We start from the raw sequence: 27222 nt of genomic DNA, 5'->3' as shown, positions 1-27222 counted from the left end.
TTGAAAAATCATAATATTCCGTACAAAGCCAAAATTTAATTAATTGAAATTATCTAACGAAAGAAGTAGCTCTACATTCACTGTATAGTTGATGACACTTTTTTCCGAAAAGGAACACACCATTCTTCATATTCCAGCTTATCACCAGGATTAAATTTGATAGCGTTGATTTGATCATAGTTAAAAACTGGGTAGCATGACACAATACTACACTTGATTTAAACGATGTAATGGAACTGTGTCCGAAATATTTTCTGAAAATGGATTGCCAGAATGGCAAAGGATATGTTCACATAGAAAGAAGGCTAAGAAACATTATAGAACTGTCCAGAGAGGGGTAGAATCCAACATAGTTGAATCATTTGCAATAACCGTGAATAATAGAACCGATAACTAATCTAGTGATAACGTAAATAAAGTATGATGAGGTCAATGGCTTATCTGGATTTGAATCAACGTAAGAAACTACAGAATAGAAATTTTTACGGTAAGATGGTTATATTAAAATATTATATAAACTAACAGCCTTTCTTAACGCACCGGGTTGGTCTAGTGAAGAAATCGTCATCGCAAATCAATTGATTTCGAAGTTGAGAGTTCTAAGGTTCAAATCCTAGTTTATACGAATTTATATTTTTATACGGATTTGAATACTAGATCGTGGATGCCGGTGTTCTTTGGTAGTTGGATTTCATTTAACCACATATCTCAGTAATAGTCGACATGAGACTGTACAAAACTACACTTCATTTCATATCATTCATCCTCTGAAGTAATACCTTACGGTGGTTCAGAGGGCTAAACAGAAAAAAATAAAAAGAAAGCCTTTCTAAGCAAATTAGGAAATATACATAAAAATTAGTTTAAATAAATCCTCCTTATTACTCATTCCTCATTATTACTTCTTAAACAACGAATTTCAATCAAATAATGTGCATCACAAATGTTTATTCTAAATATGTAAACAAACTGTCCTTCCTTTTGAGCGAGGGGAACTAGCTGGTAGACAATCTCTTAAGTAACGAATTACTGGTGCGAGTGTTAGAGGTTAGACCCACCGGGTTGGTCTAGTGGTGAACGCGTCTTCCCAAATCAGCTGATTTGGAAGTCGAGAGTTCCAGCGTTCAAGTCCTAGTAAAGCCAGTTATTTTTACACGGATTTGAATACTAGATCGTGGATACCGCCGGTGTTCTTTGGTGGTTGGGTTTCAATTAACCACACATCTCAGGAATGGTCGAACTGAGAATGTACAAGACTACACTTCATTTACACTCATACATATCATCCTCATTCATCCTCTGAAGAATTATCTAAACGGTAGTTACCGGAGGCTAAACAGTAAAGAAAGAAGAAGAGTGTTAAAGGTACGGATAAAAAAGCTACTGCGTTTACATTGCTACTGGGCATTTAAAGAAACTGTAATGTAGAGTCACTCATCAGTATATGCTTTGCAATTTTGTTTTGAATTGCATTATAACAAACGTGATGTGATTGCGTGAGACGCAAACGTATTATGCATTCTTTATTAAAGTGCGTATATTTATTAGTAAGCAATTTTATTATTATTATTAAGAAATATACTTAATGCGGACATAGTTGGATCTATGAATAAACAGTAAAAATATACACAAATTTGTACACATTACCCTCTGTACTAAGTTGAGTCGTTGAAGAAGCCACTTTTACGACGTAAAGGTCATAAATAAAGCTCAGTCTGGAAAGATATTGTATGGAACATAGAAAAATTTAATAGAATCTAAACATTAAACAGGAAGGGATTTTGTAATCCATTCATTTACCGAGAACAACATATTTTATTATTAGGTTTTTTTTGTTTTGTGGTGTAGTGTTGATGTCGCTGATTTAGGGAGCTGTGATTGTGTTCTAGCTTAGAATTGAAGGTTATGTACTGCGTTGTTTTCTTATATTTTGTTGTTTCTTACAACAAATTTCGGTTATAATATCTACAGAGAACATTTGTAAGTGTCAATGTTGTTATGATTATTATACTTTTTTTAGTGCTGTTAAGTATACAAAGTTTCTTAACGTAAATGAAGTAGTTGTGTTTTTATTTTAATAGTAATAGTTTATGAATTTTGTAATTTAGTTTTTCGTCTTGCTAATGCAGTTGTTTTTGTATAATCTACACTCTGATCAGAAAGGTACTGGTCACTTCTTTTATAACATTTGGTTCAGGAATCCTTTGTAATGTTTATATTTAGCAGCTACCATATTGAAGGCATATCTTTAAATACAGATTCTTATCTAATGCATGCCTCTATTTCTTAATTGAAAAAAGACAATATTTGTTAACTTTAATTTTTTAAATGATCCAGAATAATAAATAACTATCTAAACATTTTTTCAGTAACAGTAATTAAAATGGTAAAGGAAAATAAAAGAAAAAATACAGTAAAAATGTAAAACATTTTATTGTGTTGCAAATTCGATCAGTTTGGTCATCCTATGAAAATTTATCATATAACAAAACGCACAAACATTAAATATATGTGATTCTGAAGAAATACTGTTTTTATCATTAACTGAGATACTATCAAAGTGATTAAAGTAATAGTTCATAAAATGATTCTTCAAGACTAACTCCACCCTTATCTATGTAGTAACTATTTCTTTCAATTAAGTGCTGCCTTATAGTTTGCTATTCTTATTTTTATCTCATTTTCACAATTGCAAACTTAAGATAATGATGTATTTCTTAAATATTTGTACTGTGTTATTTTTTCAATGATTCAATCTTTAAATAAACAACTTTGCTTATTTCATACTATCTTCAAAATTTTTGTTTTCCTGACATTCAGCGTTCATATCAGTTTCTGCCACTTATTCTGTCATCTATTAAACTTATGCAGTTTATTTACCAACTTCAAAAAAGGAAGTTATTTATTCAACCTGTATATTTTTTTGTTTGTTCATGCATAACTTTTTTCCCATTAATGCAATTGAAATAAATATTTTTGCAATTGAAGCAGCTGCTTTTCAAGGGGTACCATGATGTTGAAAAACTTTTTAGACACAAAAAATCGGAAAAACAATAAAAAAAAGTTTTTTTCCTTGTAAGCTTTTATGTTTGCACATAACTTTTACCCTATTAATTTGATTCAAATAAATTTTGTTGTAATCGATGCTGCTGCTTTTTGTGATGGTACCAAGATGTTGAAAAAAATGTTTGGACAAAAAATTGGTCTGAAAATTGACAAAAAACGTTTTTCAGTGTCTGGCAGATAGATAAAGACAGTGGAAATCCTGTTATTCTAAATGTATGTGTCGCATTAGATGATGTTGTACAGTCTTCTGTGGGGCAGGTTATGTGAGATTCTGCACAACATATGTAGCACCATTAATAAAATCTTCAAAAATTGAGAATCTCATCTTCCACCTTTCAGAACCAGCATACATAGATAGGGACCCAGTATACATCAGTAGCATTGATAGGGACAGTGGGAATCTTATAATTCTATATGCATGCATCACATTATGGTCTTTACGTCCTCAGGCAAGGTCAGACGGTACTTACGTATTAACGCCACCGCAGCTACAGCTGCTGTTTAGGTTATGTTGACTTTGTGTACTGACAAATCGTACGTATATCAAAATAACCTAACTAAATATAACCTACGCTTGCTTCGCTCGCTAACCTCTTATAATTACATTAAATATGCATAATATATACAACTAATATAACCTTAATGTTATAGCACCGAAATCCGATTGACTACTTTGTTTTTAAATAATGCTGTAGCTGCGGTGGCCATAATACATAAGTACCATTAATTATAAGAGGTTAGCGAGCATAGGTTATATTTAGTTAGATTATTTTGATATAAGTACACGAAGTCAACATAACCTAAACAGCAGTTGTAGCTGTGGTGGCGTTAATACGTAAGTACCGGTCAGACAACTAACCTAAACCATATAAGTACTGACTCAACTTAGAGCAACATAAACTTTTGCTAATACATTTTTCCCCAAATCTACTACAGCTTTATTTAATCTAGTACCTTGCAATCTGTGGTACACTGTTACAGCCCAACTTAAAATTAAAGGTAGCTTACTTACTGATGTAATAAGTACACAACCACCTTCATCTTTAATTTTTGTTTGTATTTTTCATCATTAAATTTTATTAACAAGCTTTTGGTAACTCACCCCTTTCCAGTTGATCCCTTCATAGGTCAGGCGATTTGAATTTCTTTACAATTCCCTTAGAGCCGTTAACTAAACCATCAGAAATTTACTTATTACCCCTTAACATAACTTTCTGCCAGTTGTACATTATGCTATAGATCACCACAGTTATTGACATCTACCGGAATAATATTCTGGGGAAAATTTTCCCATATGTTGCAGTCGCTTGTGATTCATCAAAAGCAATACAAAATGAAAACAGATGCTACAAATTTACTTCTACTTGACACCAAGGAGGTTGAGCAAAACACTAATGGCCTTTGACTGATGGCAGCTGCATTATATGTTCAAAAAGCACATTAACTCTGCCAAATAACTTATCGTTATTAATCAGACTCAGAAAATTATGAAATAATTATTTTAAAAAGAAATGGAACCAACTTAAAAATGAGCTGAAAAGTAAGGAATAATTATTTAGTCCAAATACTTAATTAATTCCAGGCACTTTTTTGAATCTACACCAAAATGCATGAACATAGTTACGTGATACTTGAATGAACCTATAGATGGAATATATAATTTATGGATGAAATGTGTAATAACGCAAATGGAAAACCAATCAAAGCATATAAATGTGCATTCCAGTGATATAATATTGGTATTGGTTTATATGAAGTAAACATATATAGTATTATAGAACAAATTTATATTATATCAAGAAATTAATTTTGTAGAAGCAGGTGCCAATTTAAAAAAGTGTCTAAGGAATTAATTAAGTATTTGGATGAATCTGTTTCTTACTTTTTACCCCATTTTTAAATTTGTTCCATTTTTTTTTTAATAATTATTTTCCTTCCTCCCTTCCTAATCCTTTCATGCTATTATAGAACATTTTTTTTGATTATATCTTCAATAGAGTTGAAAAGTAGCAGTGCCATTGGCTTCACTATCTAGGTTCTCAGTTTGAACATCCTTTACTTCCATAGCAATTTTCTGATTCAGATGCATCCTAAATCTTCCATCTTTTCATCCTACTTTTTGCCTTTTTAATATTTCCATTAGTTTACCCCACGGTTGAGGGTTTTTTCTATATCTATCAAACACACTTCTATATGCAAGGTTTCAGAAGCCAATCAGTGTCATGATGATGTGTTTGGAAATATATAATTTTTTACAGAGCTTCTAAAAATTCATTAATTATATTTATAATATTTATTAATTCTACTTTTTAAATGTTTACAGTATTATTACAAAAAATATTATATATAAAGAAAAAATAAGTGACACTATTAATTTTTTGTCATGTATTAAAAATGTCTGACTACTTGTTTTATCCATTGAAAACCAACTGGTTAAAATTTGACATACAGTTCACATAATAAAAACAGATGGATGATGTGATATGGATAAAATACAGTATGAAATATTAAGACTTTTTTTTTATTGTTTATATTTGAAAAAAAATTCTAGGCTATAATTTTACAGTAAAAATACTAATAATGAAATTTCCTAGTAAGGTACAGATTTCCTTTTTAGCTATAAAATTACATATGAAATTGTTTGCTTCTGAAATGGAGCTTTATGTCTAAGGTAATACCACAGGCCTCTCAAATAAATGTAGTTAGTTAGTTTTTCGTAATGTAAATTAATATTACACAGTGCATAATAGATATATTTCCATTTTATTTTATTTATATATAAGAAGCTGACAAATTTTAATTATTAGATTTCTCCTAAAAAATCAATATGTGTCATCATAATCCTTTTTTTATGACCTGGTTTCCTTCCTTCAAGATTAAAAATGCTTGTCATAAAACTTCCAGTGTTTAAGTCTTGCATAAAATAGTGCTATGCAGTAATTATTCATTCTTTGAATTAAATAATTTTGAAAAAGGAAACAAAATCTAGAAGCCTGTGTCAGTAGTGATTTCTTTTACAATGTTGTAACCTCACATTTACAGTAAATCGTGTATTTGAGGTGAGTTTACTACAAAAATTTTAAAGAAACATTATAGATTTCATTATTAAAGGTTATCATGTCTAGTTTGTATAAAGTTGGGAGATCAAGAAAAATGTGCTTTTCACAAAGTTTTTTTTTTTGTTTGCATGAAGGATTCTGAGAAAATGGTCAAAAAGAAAAAATAATCTGAGATTTGTGTCTCAGTGATTTGAATAGAGCTAAAAAAAGTACTCCCTTAACTGCTATTTATGCAAACTACAATTCCAAAAATCGTGATCAACATTTACAGATCAGGCTTTAAGCCTGCTCCAATTTCAGTCCATCTCGTCCTTTGTCTTCCCAAGCCTCTTCTCCCATCTGGTAATAAGCTATTTATCTCCAAGCTATCTGTACTCATTCTCTGTATGTGTTCTTTCCAGTGAGCTCTGTGAGAATAAATTTCCTCAAGAATAGTCCTATCTTCAGAATTCCTCACTTCAGACCTTTTCCTTCTGGTGCATCTTTTAATGCCTCTCATGAAGAACATTTCTGCAGCTTCCAACTTACTAATAGCAGAACAAAAAAAAAAATATTAAGCTTCATTTTTTTTTTGTCTCAGGTTTCTTAAAAATCCATATCTCACAACCATAAAATAACAGTGGGAAGGCTAGCACATCATACAATGTAAGCCTAATCTCCTTACGAACCTTATTCTTAAGGAATAAGGTACCTTTTTTAAGGTAATTTACATACATTTGGAAATTTTCCCAGTTTTTTCTCTACTTCTACATCTTGCATATGCTAAATCATCCCAGATATTCAAAATGTGAAACTTGTTCCAATATTTTATTTTGTAACACATTCTTCATTCTTGTTAAATATTTCCCACAAAAACCTTCATTTTCTGCACTGAGGTGTTTAATCCATATTAATTAAATAACGACATATTAAGTTCAAAGACCGATCCCTGTAAATCATCCTCTCTTGAATAACCACTTGATCATCTACATATAACAAACTATTAATTAACATATAACTTATTACCTAATTAATTTTTCACCTAAATTTATTGCAGGAGAAACACGTGGTTTCCATTCTCTAATAGTGTCAATAAATATATTAAAAAGAGTGGGTGATAAACTAAGCAGCCTCTCTTACCCGTGATTGATTGGTTCATCCCTAGTTATTTCCATACCCATCTTTACTGCAATATTGGTGGATCTGTGAACTCTGCTAATAACATTAATGAGATAGGATAACCTCTTTCTCCATAATTCCATAGCAAATTCCTGTTGACCCTATCAAACACCTTAACAATGTCAATAAATGCCAAATGTGTTACTTTATTGAACTCTGTTCTCTTCGTGAAGATCTGTTTAATACTGTAAATATCATCCTAGAAGATCTCCGCTTCCTAAAACCTTGTTCTTCAATCATTATAGCATCAGCTATAGGAGATATTCAATTATTTAATTCTTGAATGTACTTTATACATCATTTCAATAAGCGTATTCTCTTGCAGTTATCAGATTTACTCTTATCTCCTTTCTTCAATATAGAAACTATCAATGAATTCTTCCCTTCAGCTGGAACTCTTAATTTAATCCAACATTCATTTACTTCATGTAACAATCTTCAATGCAGAAACAAACCACCATATTTTACAATTCAGCATTTATCCCGTTTGGACTCCAGGCCTTCCTATTCATTAATATCTTTTAGGATAATTCCAACTCTTCCATTGCAATCCTGTCAACATAACCACTACTCCTGTCTGCTGCACTACTCCCATTCATCTGTTTCTCACTAGTATGTTCTGGATCAAACCATAACCCCCTTATTTATTCCAGGAACTCCTCCCTTTTAATGTTGCATTATCCTTTCCTTCCAGTCATACTTTTCATAACCTTAAAAGTTATATTTTGATGACCATATAGATCACTTTCCAAAATATTAACAAATTGTCTGGGTTTCATTCTGTAACTGCCTTACTGCTGTTTTTACTTCATTTCTCTCACTATTACAAGTTCTCTTTTGAACTCATTCCTATTTTGCAAATAAATCAGACATACTACTTTTTTTCTCTCTAATTATATTACAATTTCCTCATTCCATAGCTGCAATCTTTTTGTCCTACCTGAAATTTTCTTGTACCTAAAGCTTCTCCTGCAGCTTTAATTATGGCTGTTTTATTGTATGCCATTCATTATCTATATCATCTTGGGTTGCACTCTTTATAAGATACTCATTTGGTCTTTTTCATAAAATAGTCTTACCAGTGGAGCCTGTAAAAGATTTAATTTAAAACAATTATGTTCAATAAGATTATTTCTAACCTTATTGGGTTTCTCCCATCTAGCAGTGACGTTGATCTTCGGCTGCTAGTAAAAAGAAGTCCGAGCCCACACCATATCCTCTGTATACTCTCACACCTCCCCTCAAGACATCTCCCATCTCTCATCTTTGAGGGGAGACATCTCCCCTCAATTTGCTATTAACTATAATGTAATGATCTATCTACCTTTCTATCATTCCTCCCACTCCCACCCTCTTATCGTATAATTATGAATATGTTTTTTTTTTTAAAAAGATGTTCATTATATTTAATTCATTACAAACTGCAAATTTTCTCAATTCTTCACCTTTCAATTAATTATAGCTTCCCAAAAACTTCATACAACTTTCACCAATGGTATACTTCTAACCCTCACATTAAAATCACCGATCACTGATAGACAAAAAGAAAAAAAGTTTCTTAATGTTTCTCTAAATGTGACTCCATTTCTTGAATTGCTTTTTTGCGTACATTACAGATCTGCAAATACAATTTTACTATCACCCTTAGTTTTAAATAAATTACACTTCAAAAAAAATTAAGGGAAAGTGTAGTTAAAATTTGTAAAACGTATAATTTTGCATGGCCATACCTGTGTCAGAATGATTTCGCTGATGCTTTTTTTTTATAAATAGCCTCAGGCACATCCCGAATTAATGTCCAACAGTAATCGGCTAGCATGCTAGTATTCCATTTCCCTTTATAGCAGATTTCCATCACTGAAATGTCTTGGTGGAAACGTTCACCGTGTTTATCACTTACATCTCCGAGGTTGTCCGGGAAAAAATCCAGATGTGAGTGGAGGAAATGTATTTTCAAAGCCATATTACATCCCATAGCTCTCTATGAAGTAAGAAGTTGACAAATTTTAAAGACGATTTTGAAAACTAGTAATAAGTTTTCTAATTCTTAACTGCATCAAATATATGCTAAAAAAAAATTTGAAGTTGTGATAATTTATGAGAAATGGATAAATTTTAAAATGAGTTAAAATTTACTTGGATTTTACAAATTTTTCATGAAGTTGTATTTTTTCTAGTATGCAAAGAATAACATTAATATGTCTCCTGAATAGGTGTGATAGCCCGAGAAATAAGGTAGTTGTGAGAGTTTAAATAAAATTACGAAGACTGTCTGAGAACAGCCCCAGGTTGTTCTAGTAGTGAACGCATCTTCCCAAATTAGCTGATTTGTAAGTCGAGAATTCCAGCGTTCAAATCCTAGTAGTCAGTTATTTTTACATGGATTTGAATACTAGATCATGGATACTGGTGTTCTTTAGTGGTTGAGTTTTAATTAACCATAAATCTCTGGAATGATTGAACTGAGACTGTACAAGACTACACTTCATTTACACTCATACATATCATCCTCTGAAGTATTATCTGAAAGATGATTACTGGAGGCTAAACAGGAAAAAGAAAAGACTGTCTGAGAACAAAATTTACATCAAATTCAAAAGTTTAAAAAAAAATTACCAAAGCCATCTGTCATCTAAAAATATCTAAAAAATTAATATCATTTCATGAGCATGTATGAAAGAAAAAATGTTTAATGTGGATGATTTGGCATGAAATGATGTAGTTTTGATTTCACATTTAAATAGATCAGTTGGGGTTCTGTGCTTTTTGTCTTGGCATTCGAGAAAAATGCCTGTAAATGTCAAGATGTACATGTGAGTGGCAATAAAATTTATATTTATATATACCTTTTAAAGATAATTTGAATTTATTAAACCTAATGCTACTACTCTTGAATAATTGTTTGCTGTAAAAGCAGTTAGTGTCACACCAACTGTTATTCATTATCAATGCCAGTGCGCATAACAGTTTGAATTACTGCAAAAGAAAATTCTCTATAAAAAATTGATAATTTCAGATTTCAAAAATATTAAGGACCAAACTCTACGGATTGTTATCAATTATATGAAGATGGTAGTGATTAAAATTTGTCAGGTGTAACAAGTAAAGCTTGAATATAGACTCAACAGTATTTCATTTTTTATATGTTTTAAATTATATGTTAGATTTTCTTAATATTTTTAAAGTTGTATTAATAATAATTTTAACAATCAAGTTATTGTAGTTAAAAATAATGAAGTAAACCCCGATTGGTAAACCAACATCTATTTGTAGATTTTAATATATTGCAGATGGATGTTGTTCCTGGAAAAAAAAAATTAATTTGTAATATTGTTGAAAAATTATTTTCATAAAAGAGGGGGATACCTGTTGCTTTCAAGGGGATAGTGATTGGAATACAAACACTGAGGAGGAGGTAATTGGACAGCAAAATAACATGTCTTTAACATTTTATATATGATTTTCCTGTTAGCGAAGTTATTCAATTTATGGAAGTTTTAGGAGAATCTGAAATTGATTATAAACAGTTTGACAGTTGATTATAAATTAGTGGCTCAAAAATGATGACTCAAGAGGCATTTATCATTCTCAGAATTGACAACGAGACCATAACACAACATTTTAGCACGACAAATACATATTTTTGGAACATTTTGTTATACTATAAGATAATTTGTAAAAGAACTTGTTCGTCATACATGCAATTCCTCTTTTTAATTCATGAGACAGCAATTCTAGTTTTGGCCCAGCACATGTCAGTTGTATAACTAATAGCAATAGTAATTATAGTAATAATAATAATAATAATAATAAGCATGATGAAATGTTATTAAAGAGTTTTTTTTATGAAAATAAATAAAGCCAACTAAAATAACACCCTGGTACAATTATGCTCTTAAGATCAAAAAATCTTTTCAGAGTTTTTCAGCATCAGCTTCTTCCTCAGTCTTTCTGGAAGTGGTTTCAGTTTTTCTGAATTGGTTGTTGATTGCATATATGTCCTGAAGCAGTTTGTAAGCCCAGTCTGAATGTAGTCTGATAATGTATTATATTTGACGACTTAGTATATTGTTTTATAAATGATTATTTTATGTGATGAACTTTGTTGTAGATAATGGATGCGCCAACTGATGGTTCGTGTATAAATGAAGATCCATTGAGCTTTGATATCAAAGTTGAAATCAAACAGGAAAAAAACAGTGAAATAGAATGTTTGTTTATACCTGTCAATCAACAGATGGAAGATTTGATAGTATTTGAACAAGTAAGGTTTTTGTGTGATTAATACTACTGTGTACATTTGCACATAGACTTTTCTTTACAACAATGCTGTGTTTTACATGAAGAAACAAGATTGAGTACAATTTTTTATAGTCCCTCTAAATTTAGATACTAAAGCATCTATATTTTCCTATTTTATTGTTCATATAATGTGTTTTGCCCATTTATGCGCGTTTTTATTTGTTTATTTGTTTATTTTAATTATTTTACATTGCTGTCATCTAAATTTTTAAGTTTGATGTTATTAGGCTAAATTGCTTACAGTAGCAATATTTTGTGTGCTGATAACGCACTTTGTTTTGAACACAGGAGAAAACAAATCTAAGTCTAGCTAAAGGTTTGGGACTGTGATAAAGTTTAATTATATTATTTTTTTACTATATTGATATAGAAATTGAAAATAGAATAAATACAATTTGTTAAAAAACAATCTCTACATGGATGTTTGACCATATGATTCTTTTTTCATTCTGTATTTACACAACTGAAACATCTGTCTTATCCCATCTTACTCCTTACAGTAAAAATTGTTTAATGTTTTTATAGAGAAAAATTACTGATAATTTATCATATCTTAGAAAAATGTTGATAAATTGTTCCCTAACAAAGTAATGCCGAGCATAAATATTTTGAGTTGATAAAGCTTCAATCACTATTTAGATAAGTTCATTCTCTACATTTTAATTGTCAGTTTTGATTTGTCTTGAATGAACATAGTTAAAAACTTAAATGAAGTTAAAGGGAAGCTTTAGTCTGGTGTGTTATGCACACTGAGCTATCTATAAATGAAGTTTGAATTTTATATCTGTTTTTTTTTTAATTACTCTATGAATTTGAATAACATTTTTTAAAATCTACTCTACTACTATCATAGTAGGTGGTGTTAGTTGATGGAGAATTATTTATTAAATTTAGTTTATATACAAATATTTTTCATCGTGATGATTATGATAATGAAGAGAACAATGGTGCTGGTAATTGTGTTGGTGATAATTAAAACTATTATTTATATATTTTTTGTAAATATTTGGGTATCTGGACTAAAATGGAATGCATTTAGCGAGATATTTTTCAACTGGATGCCTATCAGCAAGGAATTTTAGCATCAGGATTGCCCTTCTGTTGATATAGGCTGTATTTTAAAATATTTTTTTTGTTAGATAGTGGGAAGTACAAACTTGAAGGAGGCAATTTGTACAGGTTCATTATTAGGTTGGTTCATAAAATAAATATCTCAATTTAAATTCATCTTGTAACATCATCACTTGTGTCTAAATTTCCTTTATCAAGTACAGATATGTCTAATTCATTATATTATAATGTGATGATGAATTTTATATCCTTTTTATATAAAAATGGACCTACATAAAATATAATTGTACAAATTATTGTATCACCTGTTATAGTATGCCAAGGTCATAGTTATATGTCAACACAACAGAAATATATTCTATTGAAAAATTAAATTTAAAAAAAGAATAGATTTTCATGGATTAATAAGCCTATTACGAATATTTTATAAATGGGTTTGAAGAATGTGAAATCATTGCATTCATAAATTACTCATGTATTTCAGTTACATTAATCAGAAAGAACAATTTTTTTAAATGTTAATTTTAGATTGGAGATAAATTGTTTTAGTACATTAGTTTCTAATATTTTTTATTTGTGTGTTGTAGGCAGGTGAAATATCACATTTAGTTTCACCAGAAAAAGATCCACTCTGTTCAGGTGATAGTAACTCTTCATTGAAAGCTGCTAGATCTGAGATTGGATCGATTAAATTAGAAAAAGTGGATGTAAAACATGAAGAACTGGTAAGGTACATCTTTAGTACCATATACAGAATTTTTCATTATTATTATTATTATTATTGTATAAAGCTATTTTTTTTTTTAAATTGGAAGATTCAAAATTTGATTACTGTATGTGAAACTAATTCTCATAATGTATGGTTGAAAAATGTTTAATATTCATATCAAATAAATCTTAAAGTATCAGAATATTAGATAACAAATATTTTTTGAGGAAAAATGCTCTAAAAATAGGAATTTTCCATAAGATTTAATCCTACTGAATTTTAGAATCACTGAGTTTTAACCTTTTGACATATCTAAAACAGGAACAGAATTATTGGCTTTGCTTTATTCAAATCGCATTCATTGTTACTACTTTTACTACTCAATGATTCACTTATTATGATGGTATTATTATCATTTTCTTTGTAGCCAACATATTTCTGTTGTGCTCTGCTAACAAAAAGAGGAAAAACTTTAATTATTTTCATGATATGTAGCAGGGTCCCTACCTAATATGAAACATTTAGAGTGGGTTATTGGAAATTACTTCTCAAATGACTTTTTATTATACTGGATTTCTGCAAAATAAAAATATGTTTCTCTTGTTTGTGATATGTTGACTCGTGCATTGAAATTTGAGATTATACTTTAAAAAATTTATAGTATGGCATTTATAAATATTGAACTACAGAAAATTTCTGTAAAATTCAATTTAGTCTTAATTTTTATTTATTTATAATTGAATATGTTTTTTGCTCTTGAGGTTAAAATATATTGTCATAGAATAGAATGTATTTTACTTTGGCATGTAATAAAAGTAAATTTTTGTAACAGCAATAAAAATTTACAGTTCATCTATTGATATCTTCTCTTTAATTATGGAGGAAACAAAAACTAATTCTGACACATCAAGGGTACTGTATTGCTATGGAGTTCTTCAATCCGCAATAACCATAGAGGAGGTTATTATGTGCCGTTTATGAATAGGGCATAATAATTTTACACATGGATCAGACCAATGCACCTGTTTGTGTTTACTTCAACTGTCAACTAACGATACTTGTGACACGTACTTGTGAACAGTGTGTGTTATGCGGCATTGCATCATAAGTTTAAATTAGGAGTTAACATCCTAGATATTCTAGGAAGCAATTAATGATGTTATCGAATATCTTTTTCTTTGTTAAGGACGTGGGGGGGTCATCAACGTAAGATGATGTTTAGCCTGGAGAAGACCACAATGATGCTTCTTAAAGCCCATTTGGCAGTGAGGCGTCAGGTTTGTGTTTCAATGTGTCAGACCTTCGTATTAAATATGTTCAAGTTCAAAAGTATCTCAGGGTGTTTCTTGATGGGAAATTGGAATTCAAGACGCACCTTAATTACATTGCGGAGAAGTCCTGTCATGCCTTCTTTGGTATTCGACGAGTGGTCAATCCTAATTGGGGTCTTAATTTTAAAGCTATGGGTATTCTGTATAAGGACGTGTGTGAGCCAATTATGCTATATGTGGCGCCTGTTTGGGCAGATAGGCTAAATTTTAAAAGCTATCGGGATATATTATAAAGAGCTCAATGTCTTTTATTATTAATGGTAATGGGAGGTTGCCATACTATTTCACAGGAGGCAATCTTGGTGATTGCAGGCATGAAGCTGATAGATTTAATTGCATCAGAAAAGCAGCAGAATTATGTTTCTAAGAAGTCAGGTGAATTGACTTCAGAAAAATTGGCGAGATAGAACGGCATGGTAATACTTTATGTCAGGCCAGGTGAGATAAGGCAGCAGGTGGGCATTGTATGATGCATGATCTCTTCCCAGATGTTGTTGGTTTGCAGGGCACCCGTTGGTCTACCCCAACAAGTATGTGACGCAATTTCTTTCTGGTCATGGCGCCTTCCAACTCCAGCGATTTGGCCTGGTGGATTCAGGTGTTTATCCAGATTGTGAATAACTAGATGATGCATAACATGTAATTTACAAATGCGCGAAATACAAAGTTTTGCACACAGAGACTATTTGTCAACTCAACATTATCAGGTTGACATTAGATCTCCATGAGAATTGAAAAAACCAGGCCAAATGGGTAATTGTTGAATTTTCATTTAGTTTATCATATATTAAAACATGCAGTCAATTCTATGGTTATCAAGAGTTTTAATAGAAAATTATACTCTTTCACATTTTTCACTATAGAGCTTTTTATAGTGGGTGATATTTACTGTTAATATAGTTAGTTTTGTTTTAAATTGTCAAAAATGTTTTATTTCTGAATTTGTCATATGTCCACATTAAAAAGCAGTTTCAAACTGTCTCAAAATATTTTGTTTTTTAAGTGAGGGCTGTTACACTATTTTTCTACATATTCACCATTCACTACAATAAATTTTTGATATCAGCTTACCAGCTTCATTGTTTCGTTACTGAAGAACTTAATTACTCTGTTTTGCAATTCCTCATCATCTTCAAACTTCTGCGATGCAAGCTATTGTTTTAAATGGAGAAAAAGGTAATAATCACTCAGTACAAGACCCAGACTGTAAGACGGATGTTCAAAGATTTTCCAACAAAATCATCGCAGTTGCTCAGTGATTTTGTTTGTCGTATGAGGTCTGTCATTATTGTGGAGCAAAATCCTGTTGGTTAGTCCTGCGCCTTTTGTTTTGGATTGAACATTTAAGTTTTGTAAGCGTTTCACAATAAGTATCGGCATTAACAGTTCTAAATTCAAGAAATTCAGTCAGCAATAACCCTTCGGGGTCCCAAAAAACCCATAGCCATAAGCTTTTTCATTGAACTCTCTCACTTAAACTTTTTGAGCTTCAGAGATGAATGAACATTTGAATAAGATATCCATATTTCATCACACCGATCACAACGTGTTTTTGTAAATCATCACCTTCATCTTTGTAGCGTCTCAAAAATGTTTGAGCTACAGCAAGGCATTTTTATTTGTGGTTTTCTGTCAACATTTTTGGTACCTATCTGGAACACAACTTTCTGTAACCAAGTTTTTCAATTAAAATATAGTAAATTACTGATCACGAAACAAAAGGAAATTCAATAAATAATTTAGAAACAGTAAGCCTTCTGTTTTTACGGATTTTTGCATTCACATTTTCAGTCAATTCATCTGTTCTGACAGTTGAGTGACCACTATTTTCTTCATCATGAACATTCATTCTTCCTCTACAAAACAAACGACACCATTGGTGAACTTTACCTTTACACATAATAATGGGTCCATGAACATTAACAATTTCTCTATGAATATCAGCAGCAGATTTGTTTTTCGCCAATAGATAATGAATTACTGATCACATTTCATTTCTCGCAGTATTATTTATTGTAGCACACATTTCAGTCTGGCTGTACACAGTAACTAATGCGAATATGTTAACCTAGTGTTGACATGGTTGATATTAATAAACATGCTACACTATTACCATTAATTTCCACTGCATCTAATAGTGACAAATTGAAAACGGCCCTTACTTAAAAATCATGCCTCGTACAATATGAGATGGAACTTTTGTCATCTGAAAATGGACAGGATCATTAGTGAAATATACCCTTGTGTAAATTAATTGAAATGCACAATGATGTGCATTATTTTTTGTAATGTAAATGGTTTATTTCCGTATAGTGATAAAATGAATAAAATTATTCACATTAAATTGTTCTTAGTAATTAGCATATCTTCCTTTATTTATAATTAGCATTTTAATCCTATTAGGCATTAATTAACTAACAATTTACATTTTTTATGAATCTCTGTGTCATAACAGGAATACTACTTTAGATAATTCAAACTATATAAACTATCTTTGAGTTGGGCTCATGAGTTTGTACTGTTCATATCAAATTCTATGAATGCAAAATACACCACTAATGATAAGGTCATGCAAACCACATGTCACGCAGTTAACCCATAAATCATCAATCCATCAACATTGATATAAATCCCATTCAAACCAAACTGACTAGTCTTTGTCATGTCTCTTTTGAAGAAGATTCTTCCCATACTGTTCAAATTATAAAAGTAAAAATTGTGATGGCTAGATTAAAAATCCTGTAACTTAAGTATATGTATAATAATAAATGGCTTTGATGCAGTGAAAATGACTCAGTGAATGTTGATACAAAGAAATTATCTTTCAATAAATATTATATTGTAAAACGCTCCTCTATGAATCATGATGAAACCTTGCCAATGGTGAGGGGGATTGAGTTCTCAGTGAAACAGAGTAGCTAAACCGAAGATGCAACCATATCGGAGAGGTATCTGTTGAGAGCCAGACTAAGGAATGATTCCTGAAAGAGGGCAGCAGCTCTTTCAGCAGTTGTTAAGGGCGTAGGTCAGGATGACTTAAATGGCCGTATCAACATCACTCAATCTTCTGAGTACTGTGCAGCCGAAAGCAATGGAAAACTACAGCTGATTTTTTTTCCAAGAAAATGTAACACTCTGCATTTTCATATAACAAAGATGGTGGTGCCTTCCTTGGTGAAATATTCCAGAGGTAAACTAGTCCCCCGTTCGGATCTTCAGGTGGGAACTACTAAAGAAGGGGTCACCAGAAAATTAGAAAATAACATTCTACGAGTCAGAGAAATGTTAGAAGTCTAAAAAAGGTTGGTAGGTTAGAAAATTTAAAGAGAGAAATGGATAGATTAAACGTAGATGTAGTAGAAATTAGCGAGGTTTAGTGAGAAGAGGAAAATGACTTTTGGTCCTTTGATTTTAGAATAATTAAGACAGCTTCAAATAAAGGGCAGACAGGAGTAGGTTTTGTAATGAACAAGAAGATAGGGAAGAGAGTAGAGTATTTCAAAATACATAGCGACATAATTATTGTAATAAGGATTAAATCTAAACCTAAGCTGATAACGATTGTTAATATCTTTATGCCTGCCTACAAGTGCCCATAATGATAATGAGGTAGAGTGTGTATACGAGGAGATTGAACACATAAAAGGGGATGAAAATTTAATAATAGTTGGAGATTGGAATGCAAGCATTGGAAAAGGCACGGAAGAAAATATTGTGGGTGAATATGGGCTGGGCAAAAGGAATGACTTACAGAGTTTTGCACGAAATATAATTTAGTAATTGCCAACACCCAGTTTAAAAATCATAATAGAAGAATATACACATAGAAAAAGCCAAGGGATACTGCAAGGTATCAGACAGCTTATATCATGGTTAAGCAAAGATTTAGAAATCAACTCGTCGATTGTAAAGCTTACCCTGGAGCAAACATTGATAGCGACCATAATTTAGGGATAATGAAATTTAGATTGGGGTTTAAAAACCTGAAGAAAAGATGCCAGAAGAATCAATGGAATTTAGAGAAGCTTGAGGAAGAGGTGGTAAAGAAGATTTTTGAGGAGAACAGCAAGAGGTCTGAGTAAAAAAGATAAGGTACAACATGTAGAAGAAGAACGGGAGAATGTTAAAAAGGAAATTCTTAAATCAGCAGAAGTGAACTTAGGCGGAACAAAGAGAACTGGTAGAAAACCTTGGATTTCTGAGGATATATTGCAGCTGATGGATGAACGTAGAAAATATAAGAATGCTAATGATGAAGAAAGTAAAAGGAACTATCAACAATTAAGAAATACTATAAACAGGAAGTGCAATCTAGTGAAAGAAGAGTGGATTAAAGAAAAGTGTTCAGTAGTGGAAAGAGAAATGAACATTGGTAAAATAGATGGAGCATACAGGAAAGTTAAGAAAAATGTTGGGGTATATAAATTATTATCTAATAATGTGTTAAACAAATATTGTACACCGATTTATAATGCAAAAGGAACGGTCGATAGGTGGATGGAATATATTGAAGAGTTATATAGAGGAATTGAATAAGAAATTGGTATTATGGAGGAAGAAGTGGAAGTCAAAGAGGATGAAAGGAGAGAAACAATACTGAGATCTGAATTTAAGAGATCATTAAAATATTTGAATGGCAGAAAGGCTCCTGGAATAGATGGAATACCTGCAGAATTACTGCATATTGCCGGTGAGGAAGCGATAGATAGATTATACATACTGGTGTGTAATATGTACAAAAAGTGGAAGTTCCATCAGACTTCAAAAAGAGTGTTATAGTCATGATACCAAAGAAAGCAGGAGCAGATAAATGTGAAGAATACAGAACAATTAGCTTAGCTAGTCATGCATTAAAAATCTTAACTAGATTTCTGTACAGAAGAATTGAGAGGAGAGTGGAAGAAGTGTTAGGAGAAGTCCAATTTGGTTTCAGGAAAAGTATAGTGACAAGGGAAGCAATTTTAGCGCTCAGATTAATAGTAGAAGGAAGGTTAAAGAAAAACGAACCAACATACTTGGCATTTATAGACCTAGAAAAGGCATTTGATAAAGTAGACTGGAATAATATGTTCAGCATTTTAAAAAAATTAGGGTTCAGGTACAGAAATAGAAGAGCAATTGCTAACATTTACAGGAACCAAGCAGCAACAGTAATAATTGAAAAACATAAGAAAGAAGCCATAATAAAAAAAGGAAGTCCGACAAGGTTGTTGTTCTCTATCCTCGATACTTTTTAATCTTTACATAGAACTAGCAGTTAATGATGTTAAAGAACAATTTAGATTTGGAGTAACAGTACAAGGTGAAAAGATAAAGATGCTACGATTTGCTGATGATATAGTAATTCTACCTGATAGTAAAAACTTTTTAGAAGAAACAATGAACAGCATGGATGAAGTCATATGCAAGAACTACCACATGAAAATAAACAAGAAGAAAATGAAAGTAATGAAGTGTAGTAGAAATAATGAAGATGGACCACTGAATTAAAAATAGGAAGAGAAAAGATTATGGAGGGTTATTTGGGAAGTAGAATTAGATGAACGAAGCAGAAGTGATATAAAATGCCGAATAGCCCAAGGCAAAACGAACCTTCAGTCAGAAGTATAATTTGTTTACATCAAAAATTAATTTAAATGTCAGGAAAACATTTTTGAAAGTATATGTTTGAAGTGTAGCTTTATATGGAAGTGAAACTTGGATGATCGGAATACCTGAAAAGAAAAGATAGAAGCTTTTGAAATGTAGTGCTATAGGAGAATGTTAAAAATCAGATGGCTGGATAAAGTGGATAAGCTGGATAAAGAGATGTTGCAGCAAATTCATGAAGAAAGAAGCATTTGGAAAACTATAGTTAAAAGAATAGACAAATTTATAGGCCACATTTAAGGCATGTTGGAATAGTCGCTTTAGTATTGAAGGGACAAATAGAAGGGAAAAATTGTTCGGACAGGCAACATTTAGAATATGTAAAACAAATTGTTACGGATTTAGGATGTAGGGATATACAGAAATGAAATAACTAGCACTGAATAGGGAATCTTGGAGAGCTGCATCAAACTGAAGACAAAAAAAAAATGTGAAACGACTAACCATTGTAATGGTTCTAACAGAACCTATTGCAGAAATATTAAAATGGTTAATTAGTCAGAAAAATCAAATGGAAATGATTTACTGAACTCTTCAGATAATTTTGTAGTACTCTTCACAAGAACAGAACAAAAATATTACCCTGAATGCTCATTATTTTGGGCAGAGATGTAGGTAAGGTGACAACATTTCATTTTAATGGACTAACTCCTTATTGCCATTGAATGCAGCAAGATAATGTAGTTAGTTTTTATTCTATTATGCTTCAAGATCAGACAATTGGTGTTAAACATGTAAAATTGAGGATTATAGTGAGTCAAAAGGTTGCCAGTTCTTTCAACCAAAAGTGTATGATCTCTTCTCAAGAAAGGCTAAGCATTGGCTCTTTGTATATATTTTATAGTATTCTCTATATAACAAATTGAGCCTAGAGCCTACATTGTTTAAGTAGAACATATATTTCTAAAGTAAATAATTCAATACAAAAGAAAGATTCTTTATATAAGTTGCATAGGCATCTGGCAATACTTTGGCAGCAGGATCAACTAAAAGTTGTATGAAACAATCTGAAAACGTCATCTTAATTGTTTAAAAAAAAAAAAAACAAAAATAAGCTTGTCCTGTAACTCTAATAAGACAGAATGCAAATCTATCTTTACCAAAATTAAATAGTGACTATAAACTATGGAATTTTCTGCAATTTGCCATCTGCTTTGAACATTGGGGAGAAGTTCATAATCTTCTTTGTAAAAACTGCTCAGAAAATTTACCTTTGCGATCTTTTAAATATTTGAGTTAAACTAAGATAGTTTTTCTATTTTGGAAACTGCAATATTTGTTCAGCTTTGATTAGAAGTATATCTTATATTATTACAATCTTAATGCATTTCTATACTCAGTGTCAGACTTATGTTCATACTGAAAGTTATTTGTTTGGTAATGGTTAGAAGATCACTTAGCAGAGTGTAAAACAAATTAACAAGTGGTAGTTTAATGTACCCATCCATAAAGCATGCAGTTTGAGAATTTCTGACAAGTAATACCACTAAGGAACCAGTTAATTCATCTAATTGATTAAAATTGCTTTGTAATCTAGTAGCATTCTTCAACTTTTGAAGTTAATTCCACAATTTAATGATAGTAATACAGTTTAAGTACTCTTTTTATAATTGTATTAACATATATTTTAATTATAGTAATATCAAATCACAGTTTTTTTAATCAATGGATATAAAAAGCTTATCAGTGGTGTTTATATTAGGAAACCATTGTGGGATCCTAGAGCCCATACCACAAGAATGTAAGAGTACTAAAAAGGATATGGGAAGAAATATGTAAAGAATAAATCACAGGTAAGTTGAAACATTTATTTAGGATAAGACTAAATTTATCAGTAATTGTCTGTTGTTACTTAGAAGTTTTACATTAAATGTCTTGTTCTGACCAAGTAATTTCAGGATGGCCATAATGATTTTGCCAAGGAACACTTCCTGTCGTGTTCAAATAATTTAAAAAGTTTCCTAATTCACAAGGCATTAATTCTGGACACAATTTAATGCAAAATGCATGGTTTTATATTAACATAAATATGCGATTAACTAGAGGACAGGACCTGCCTTTCTTTTTTTTAAGGTGTAATTGTATAATTCACATAGTGCTTTGATAATTCCACTTCAACATCCATTTCAACCGGTTTTGTAGAACCTTGTTGCTTAATATTCTAAAGATGTAGCAGCCAGTATTACTTTCTGTTGTGTTCTTAATAACACTAGTCAACATGATATTTGTATTACGAGTACCAATAGGTGTACTTAATGCAGATTTTTATTCTGTTTTCAAATATGTATTCGGAATTTCTCCATCATCCACAGTTATTTTGTTATTTTAATTTTTTTAATTATTTTAAAACATTGTATTGTCCATTTGTTCATTGTCAAGTAAAAGCTCCTAGAGCATTATAAATATTATGGAACCAAATGAGCTAACTCAAAGGGTAGTGTTACTACTGTTTTGCAGGTTCAGACATGTATAGACTTGTACAAATGTGATCTAGTGTAGCACACATTCATCAGAAGGATGTCAGTTGTGATATAGTGATGAACCAGTAAACACATCATTTTGAGTGCTTTGTGTATCTGAAATATTGTGTATTACCTATTTACAACTTTATTTCTTTTAATTAGTCGTTAGTTCAAAATGCCTAGAATTTGTTTAAATCATCCTAACAATTTTTGTTATGTATGTTGTGAAATGATGCTCAAGTCTCAAAGGCGAAACCTTACTTCATCAGTAAAAAAGTGTTATGAACTTTATTTCGGGTATAAAGTCGGGGATCAGACAAGGGTCTGGGCTTCACATATCTGGTGTTTATCGTGTTCTAGGCTTCTCACTTCATGGAGAAATGGCATATGCCATTTGCTATCCCTATGATTTGGAGGGAACCCAAAGATTACTCTTCTGACTGTTGTTTCTGCTTAACAAACATTAAATGGGATTACATCAAAATCAAAACATACAGACCCTAACTTGCAATTTGCAATGAGACCAGTTCCACACTCCGAAGAATTGCCTATAACAAAGCTTCCAGAACATGTGACGAACAAAGCTTCCAGAACCTGAAAAGAGCTCAGAGTCTGATGGAAGTAAGGAAGAAAAAGAAACAGATTCTGGTGATACAACTTTTGAACAAACCAGTTCATCTGAGCCGCATTTAATGAATCAAGAAAATCTTTATGATCTCATACAAGATTTAAAGTTATCCAAAAAATACTCTGAAATGCTTGACTAAAAGGATGGAATCTTCTTCAAAAGAATATAAAGATATGTATTTATCGTAATCATCATTCTGAATTTAAAGACTATTTTTCTGAAGAAAATGACTTAGTGTTTGAAATGACATTTCTTCTCTTATGGAGTCACTTTCTAATGAACATAACTCAACAGAATGGCATTTCTTCATCAATTCCTCTAAAGTTAGCTTAAAAGCTGTGCTTCTGCATAATGGCAATAAATTCCCATCAGTACCTGTGGCTCATTCTACTAGTATGAAAGAAACATAATTTAAAGTTATCCAGTATAAATTTAAAGTTTTCATACTTTAAATTTATGAAAACTAAATTTATATTGGAAAAGCTTCATTATGCGGTGTATGAATGGAATATTTGTGGTGATTTGAAGGTAATTGCATTTATTCTTGGTCTGCAGCTTGGTTACACAAAGTACTGTTGTTTTTTGTGTGACTAGGATAGTAGGGACAGAAAAACCCATTTCATTCGAAAAAATGGCCTAAACGTGAATCACTTATTCCTGATCAGAAAAATTTGAAACATGACCCATTGTGTAATCCTAAAAATGTGTAACTATAATTAATGAAAAATTTTGTCAAGGCCATGGACAATACGCCTGGATTCATGTACTTAAAACAGATGTTTCCTAAAATTAGTGATGCAAAATTAAAGAAGGAATATTTGTGGGCCCACAACTATGATCACTAATGCATGATGAAAAGTTTGAAGAACTATTAAATCCACTGGAGAAAGCAGCTTGGCAAGCATTCAAAAATTTTACTCTGAGTTTTTTGGGAAATCAAAAGGCAGAAAATTACCATGATATTGTCAACGATCTTATAAAAATTTGGGTTGTAATATATCCTTAAAAGAACACTTCCTGCACTTGCACCTAAATTTCTTCCCAGAAAATCTTGGCAGAGTGAGCAGTGAGCATGGGTAACACTTTTATCAGGAGATTTTAGCTATGGAAAAGAAGTATCAAGGCAAATGGAGCCCTAATATGCTGGCTGATTATTGTTGGACCATCAAGAGGGATGCTTCACAGGCAAAATGTAGTAGAAAATCATCATTTCTTACTTTCTAGTTAAGGCAGATGTTTGAATATTGTGTAGTTAAGAATGCAGAAAGTATTAAAATGTTTGAAATTATAAATGCCTGTCTCTCAAAAACCTTGCATGATGGGGAAAAACTGATATCATATTTGAATTCATGAGAAAAAATACTATCAGAATCACTTATTTTTTTCCTGAGATAAAAATTTCTTTTTTGTTCCCTAGTTTAATTAATAATTAATTATTCTTCTAGATTTACAAAGGTTTATTTTATTTTTTAGGAAATTGTTAAATATGGTATGAGTGGTTACTTCATCTGCTAATATTATTAAAGGAATATCATTACTGGTATCTGGTAGTACATTTGATGAAGGAATTCTGAACTTTCTTTGTAATGATTATAGTGAAGACCCCCTAGTCACTATGTTAAACAGTCCCACTATCAGTAACAAGAGATTTTTCATCAGCATCTGCTTCAACTTTTAGAGATAATGAAAAAAAAGTTTATTATGGTAATACGTTGACCATTTTTCATTGGATACTTAATTTTAGTGTGCTTCTTATCTATTGCCAGTATATAATTAGAAGAATTCCATTTTTAAAATTTAATTTAGATTTAGCATTTTTAAGCCATAATTCTGTGGAGGATATATTAGATATTTATTTTGAAATACTTCCTGAGTAATGTAAAAGTTCTTTTACAATTTTTAGATAGTATTAACTTAAACACAAAAATGTAAAGCCAGAAGTTGAAATGATTCATCTCTAACCAAAAATGTTTAATAATATATAGTTTTGTTTAGTTTTTTAAATTTTTTAAAGTGTTTAATTTTTAAAAAAACTCTTTTAAAATGTTTATACATTTGATCTAAAATGACAGTGTTGCCTGTAGTAAAGTTCTTGATCCATTGGTAGTAGTGAACCCTTTTAGCATAATCGTCAATATTTAGCTCATGGAAAACCTGCATTCTATACGGACAATATTTGAACATTCACTTCACTGCAGTGTGGGCTGAATCTAGTGAAAGTCCTTTTTCCAGCTTAGTCTCTGCAGAGATTTATGAGGAGATCTTGTAGCTGCCTTTTCAATGTCCTCTATGATCTGTGTTGTTAAAACTTACTTGTATCAGGCATATTTCTGGTCTAACACCAAACCTGTAACCTCAAAATAAGTTTCCATCACTAATTCACATTCTTCAACGGCTAACCAAATTTTAACAAAACCACACCAATTACACAACCTTGTTCAAAAGCCAATTCTCGATACAGACTGGCAATACTCAGATATGCAGACAATAAGTAGTTCTCACTCTAGCTCCAGTCATATCAACATCTTCCACATTATTTTACCCATCTTACACCAATATATGAATTTTAACAAAAATATAACTACTGAGTAATGGGGGGTCACTTTTAAGTTGAACATCCTGTACAGTAGGTGCTTCTTGCATTTTTATTTTATGCATGCATATTGGTGGAACATATTGATCATTGATTGATATTAGTACATTCAATTCTGAAAAAAGCTTGGCAATATCCAAAGCAAAACAATAAATACTTAAGCTGGCTTTTGGGAATGATGCTATGGTGAGTTACACAAATTAAAAAGTTGGTATAACCAGTTTGAAAGTGGCCGAACTTCAGTTGAGATGTCCGTTATACTGATTGGCTGTCAAGCTGAAATTAAAATATCATTAAGAATATACAGTTTGATAATCAAAAAAGATAAGCTTACCTTCTGAGATAATACATTTCTCAGAAAATTATAACAGATTATATGAATGATTTATATTTGGATTAGCAATGGTTCTGTACGTATGTTATTAATGGGTGATTTGGGCATGTAGAGAGTGACCACATAATTTGTGCCAAAGCTGCTTTCACTTGAACAAAAAGAGATTTGTTTTGATATTTGAGAGGATATGCTGAAATTTGAAATGGTGATCCTTACTTCCCTAAGACTGTGATGTTGTAATAAATTTTGGGTGTATAGGTATGATCCAGACAAAGCCTATTGGTCTTAATGGAGGTCACCTTCATCCCCAAGACTGAAGTAAGCAAAATAAGAACAAAAACGAGCAAAGTGAAAGTGACTGTTTTTTCTACTATTGCAGAGTTTCGTATATTGAATATACTCTAGAAGGCCAAATTGTTAACAAATGGTACTGTCTAGAAGTTCTTTATTGCCTCACAGTGTAGTCTGGCACATGAAACAAAACCTGTAGCTATCATGCAAGTGGTATTTGAATCATGATAAGACAACTGCCTGTTTGTCATATTAAGCCCAGGGTTCTTTACTAAACCAGAATTCTTCATATCCACCAGACTCCTTACTCACCAAATGTAGCTCGTTGCCATTTCTTGTTGTTCCCCAAGTTAAAGAGGCTGCTGAAAGGGTCCCAATTTGACAATCAAGAGGTCAAAGATGAATGCAACAACACAGTCACAAGAGGGCTTTGAAAAATATTTCCCATTTTGGAAAGATAACTGGATTAATTGTGTGGAGTAGCAAGAGAACTACTTTGAAGGAGACTAGGATTGGAAGCTACTAGACAAGGTACTTTTTTTTTCTATGGCCTTCGACCAGGTACTTTT

At 31.4% G+C, this 27222-nt stretch overlaps 1 protein-coding gene across 2 annotated transcripts in view; it reads left to right on the top strand.

Annotated features, from left to right (window-relative positions):
- Nucleotides 1-1710: 1710 nt before the first annotated feature.
- The window catches only part of LOC142317325 (uncharacterized), a 42362-nt gene continuing 16850 nt past the window's right edge, over nt 1711-27222 (top strand). The window contains exons 1-3 of one of the 2 annotated variants that reach the window (XM_075353782.1): nt 1711-1980; nt 11395-11547; nt 13244-13381. In XM_075353782.1, the coding sequence (XP_075209897.1) occupies nt 11398-11547; nt 13244-13381 (288 nt within the window). In that variant the 5' untranslated portion in view covers nt 1711-1980; nt 11395-11397. The remainder of the gene's footprint in view (nt 1981-11394; nt 11548-13243; nt 13382-27222) is intronic. The other variant, XM_075353783.1, reaches the window with a different exon arrangement.

This window comes from Lycorma delicatula, chromosome 1 (assembly GCF_047948215.1).
Source record: "Lycorma delicatula isolate Av1 chromosome 1, ASM4794821v1, whole genome shotgun sequence".
NCBI lineage: Eukaryota > Metazoa > Arthropoda > Insecta > Hemiptera > Fulgoridae > Lycorma > Lycorma delicatula.
Note: the sequence above shows the minus strand (reverse complement) of the source record. Positions and strands in the feature narration are given on the sequence as shown.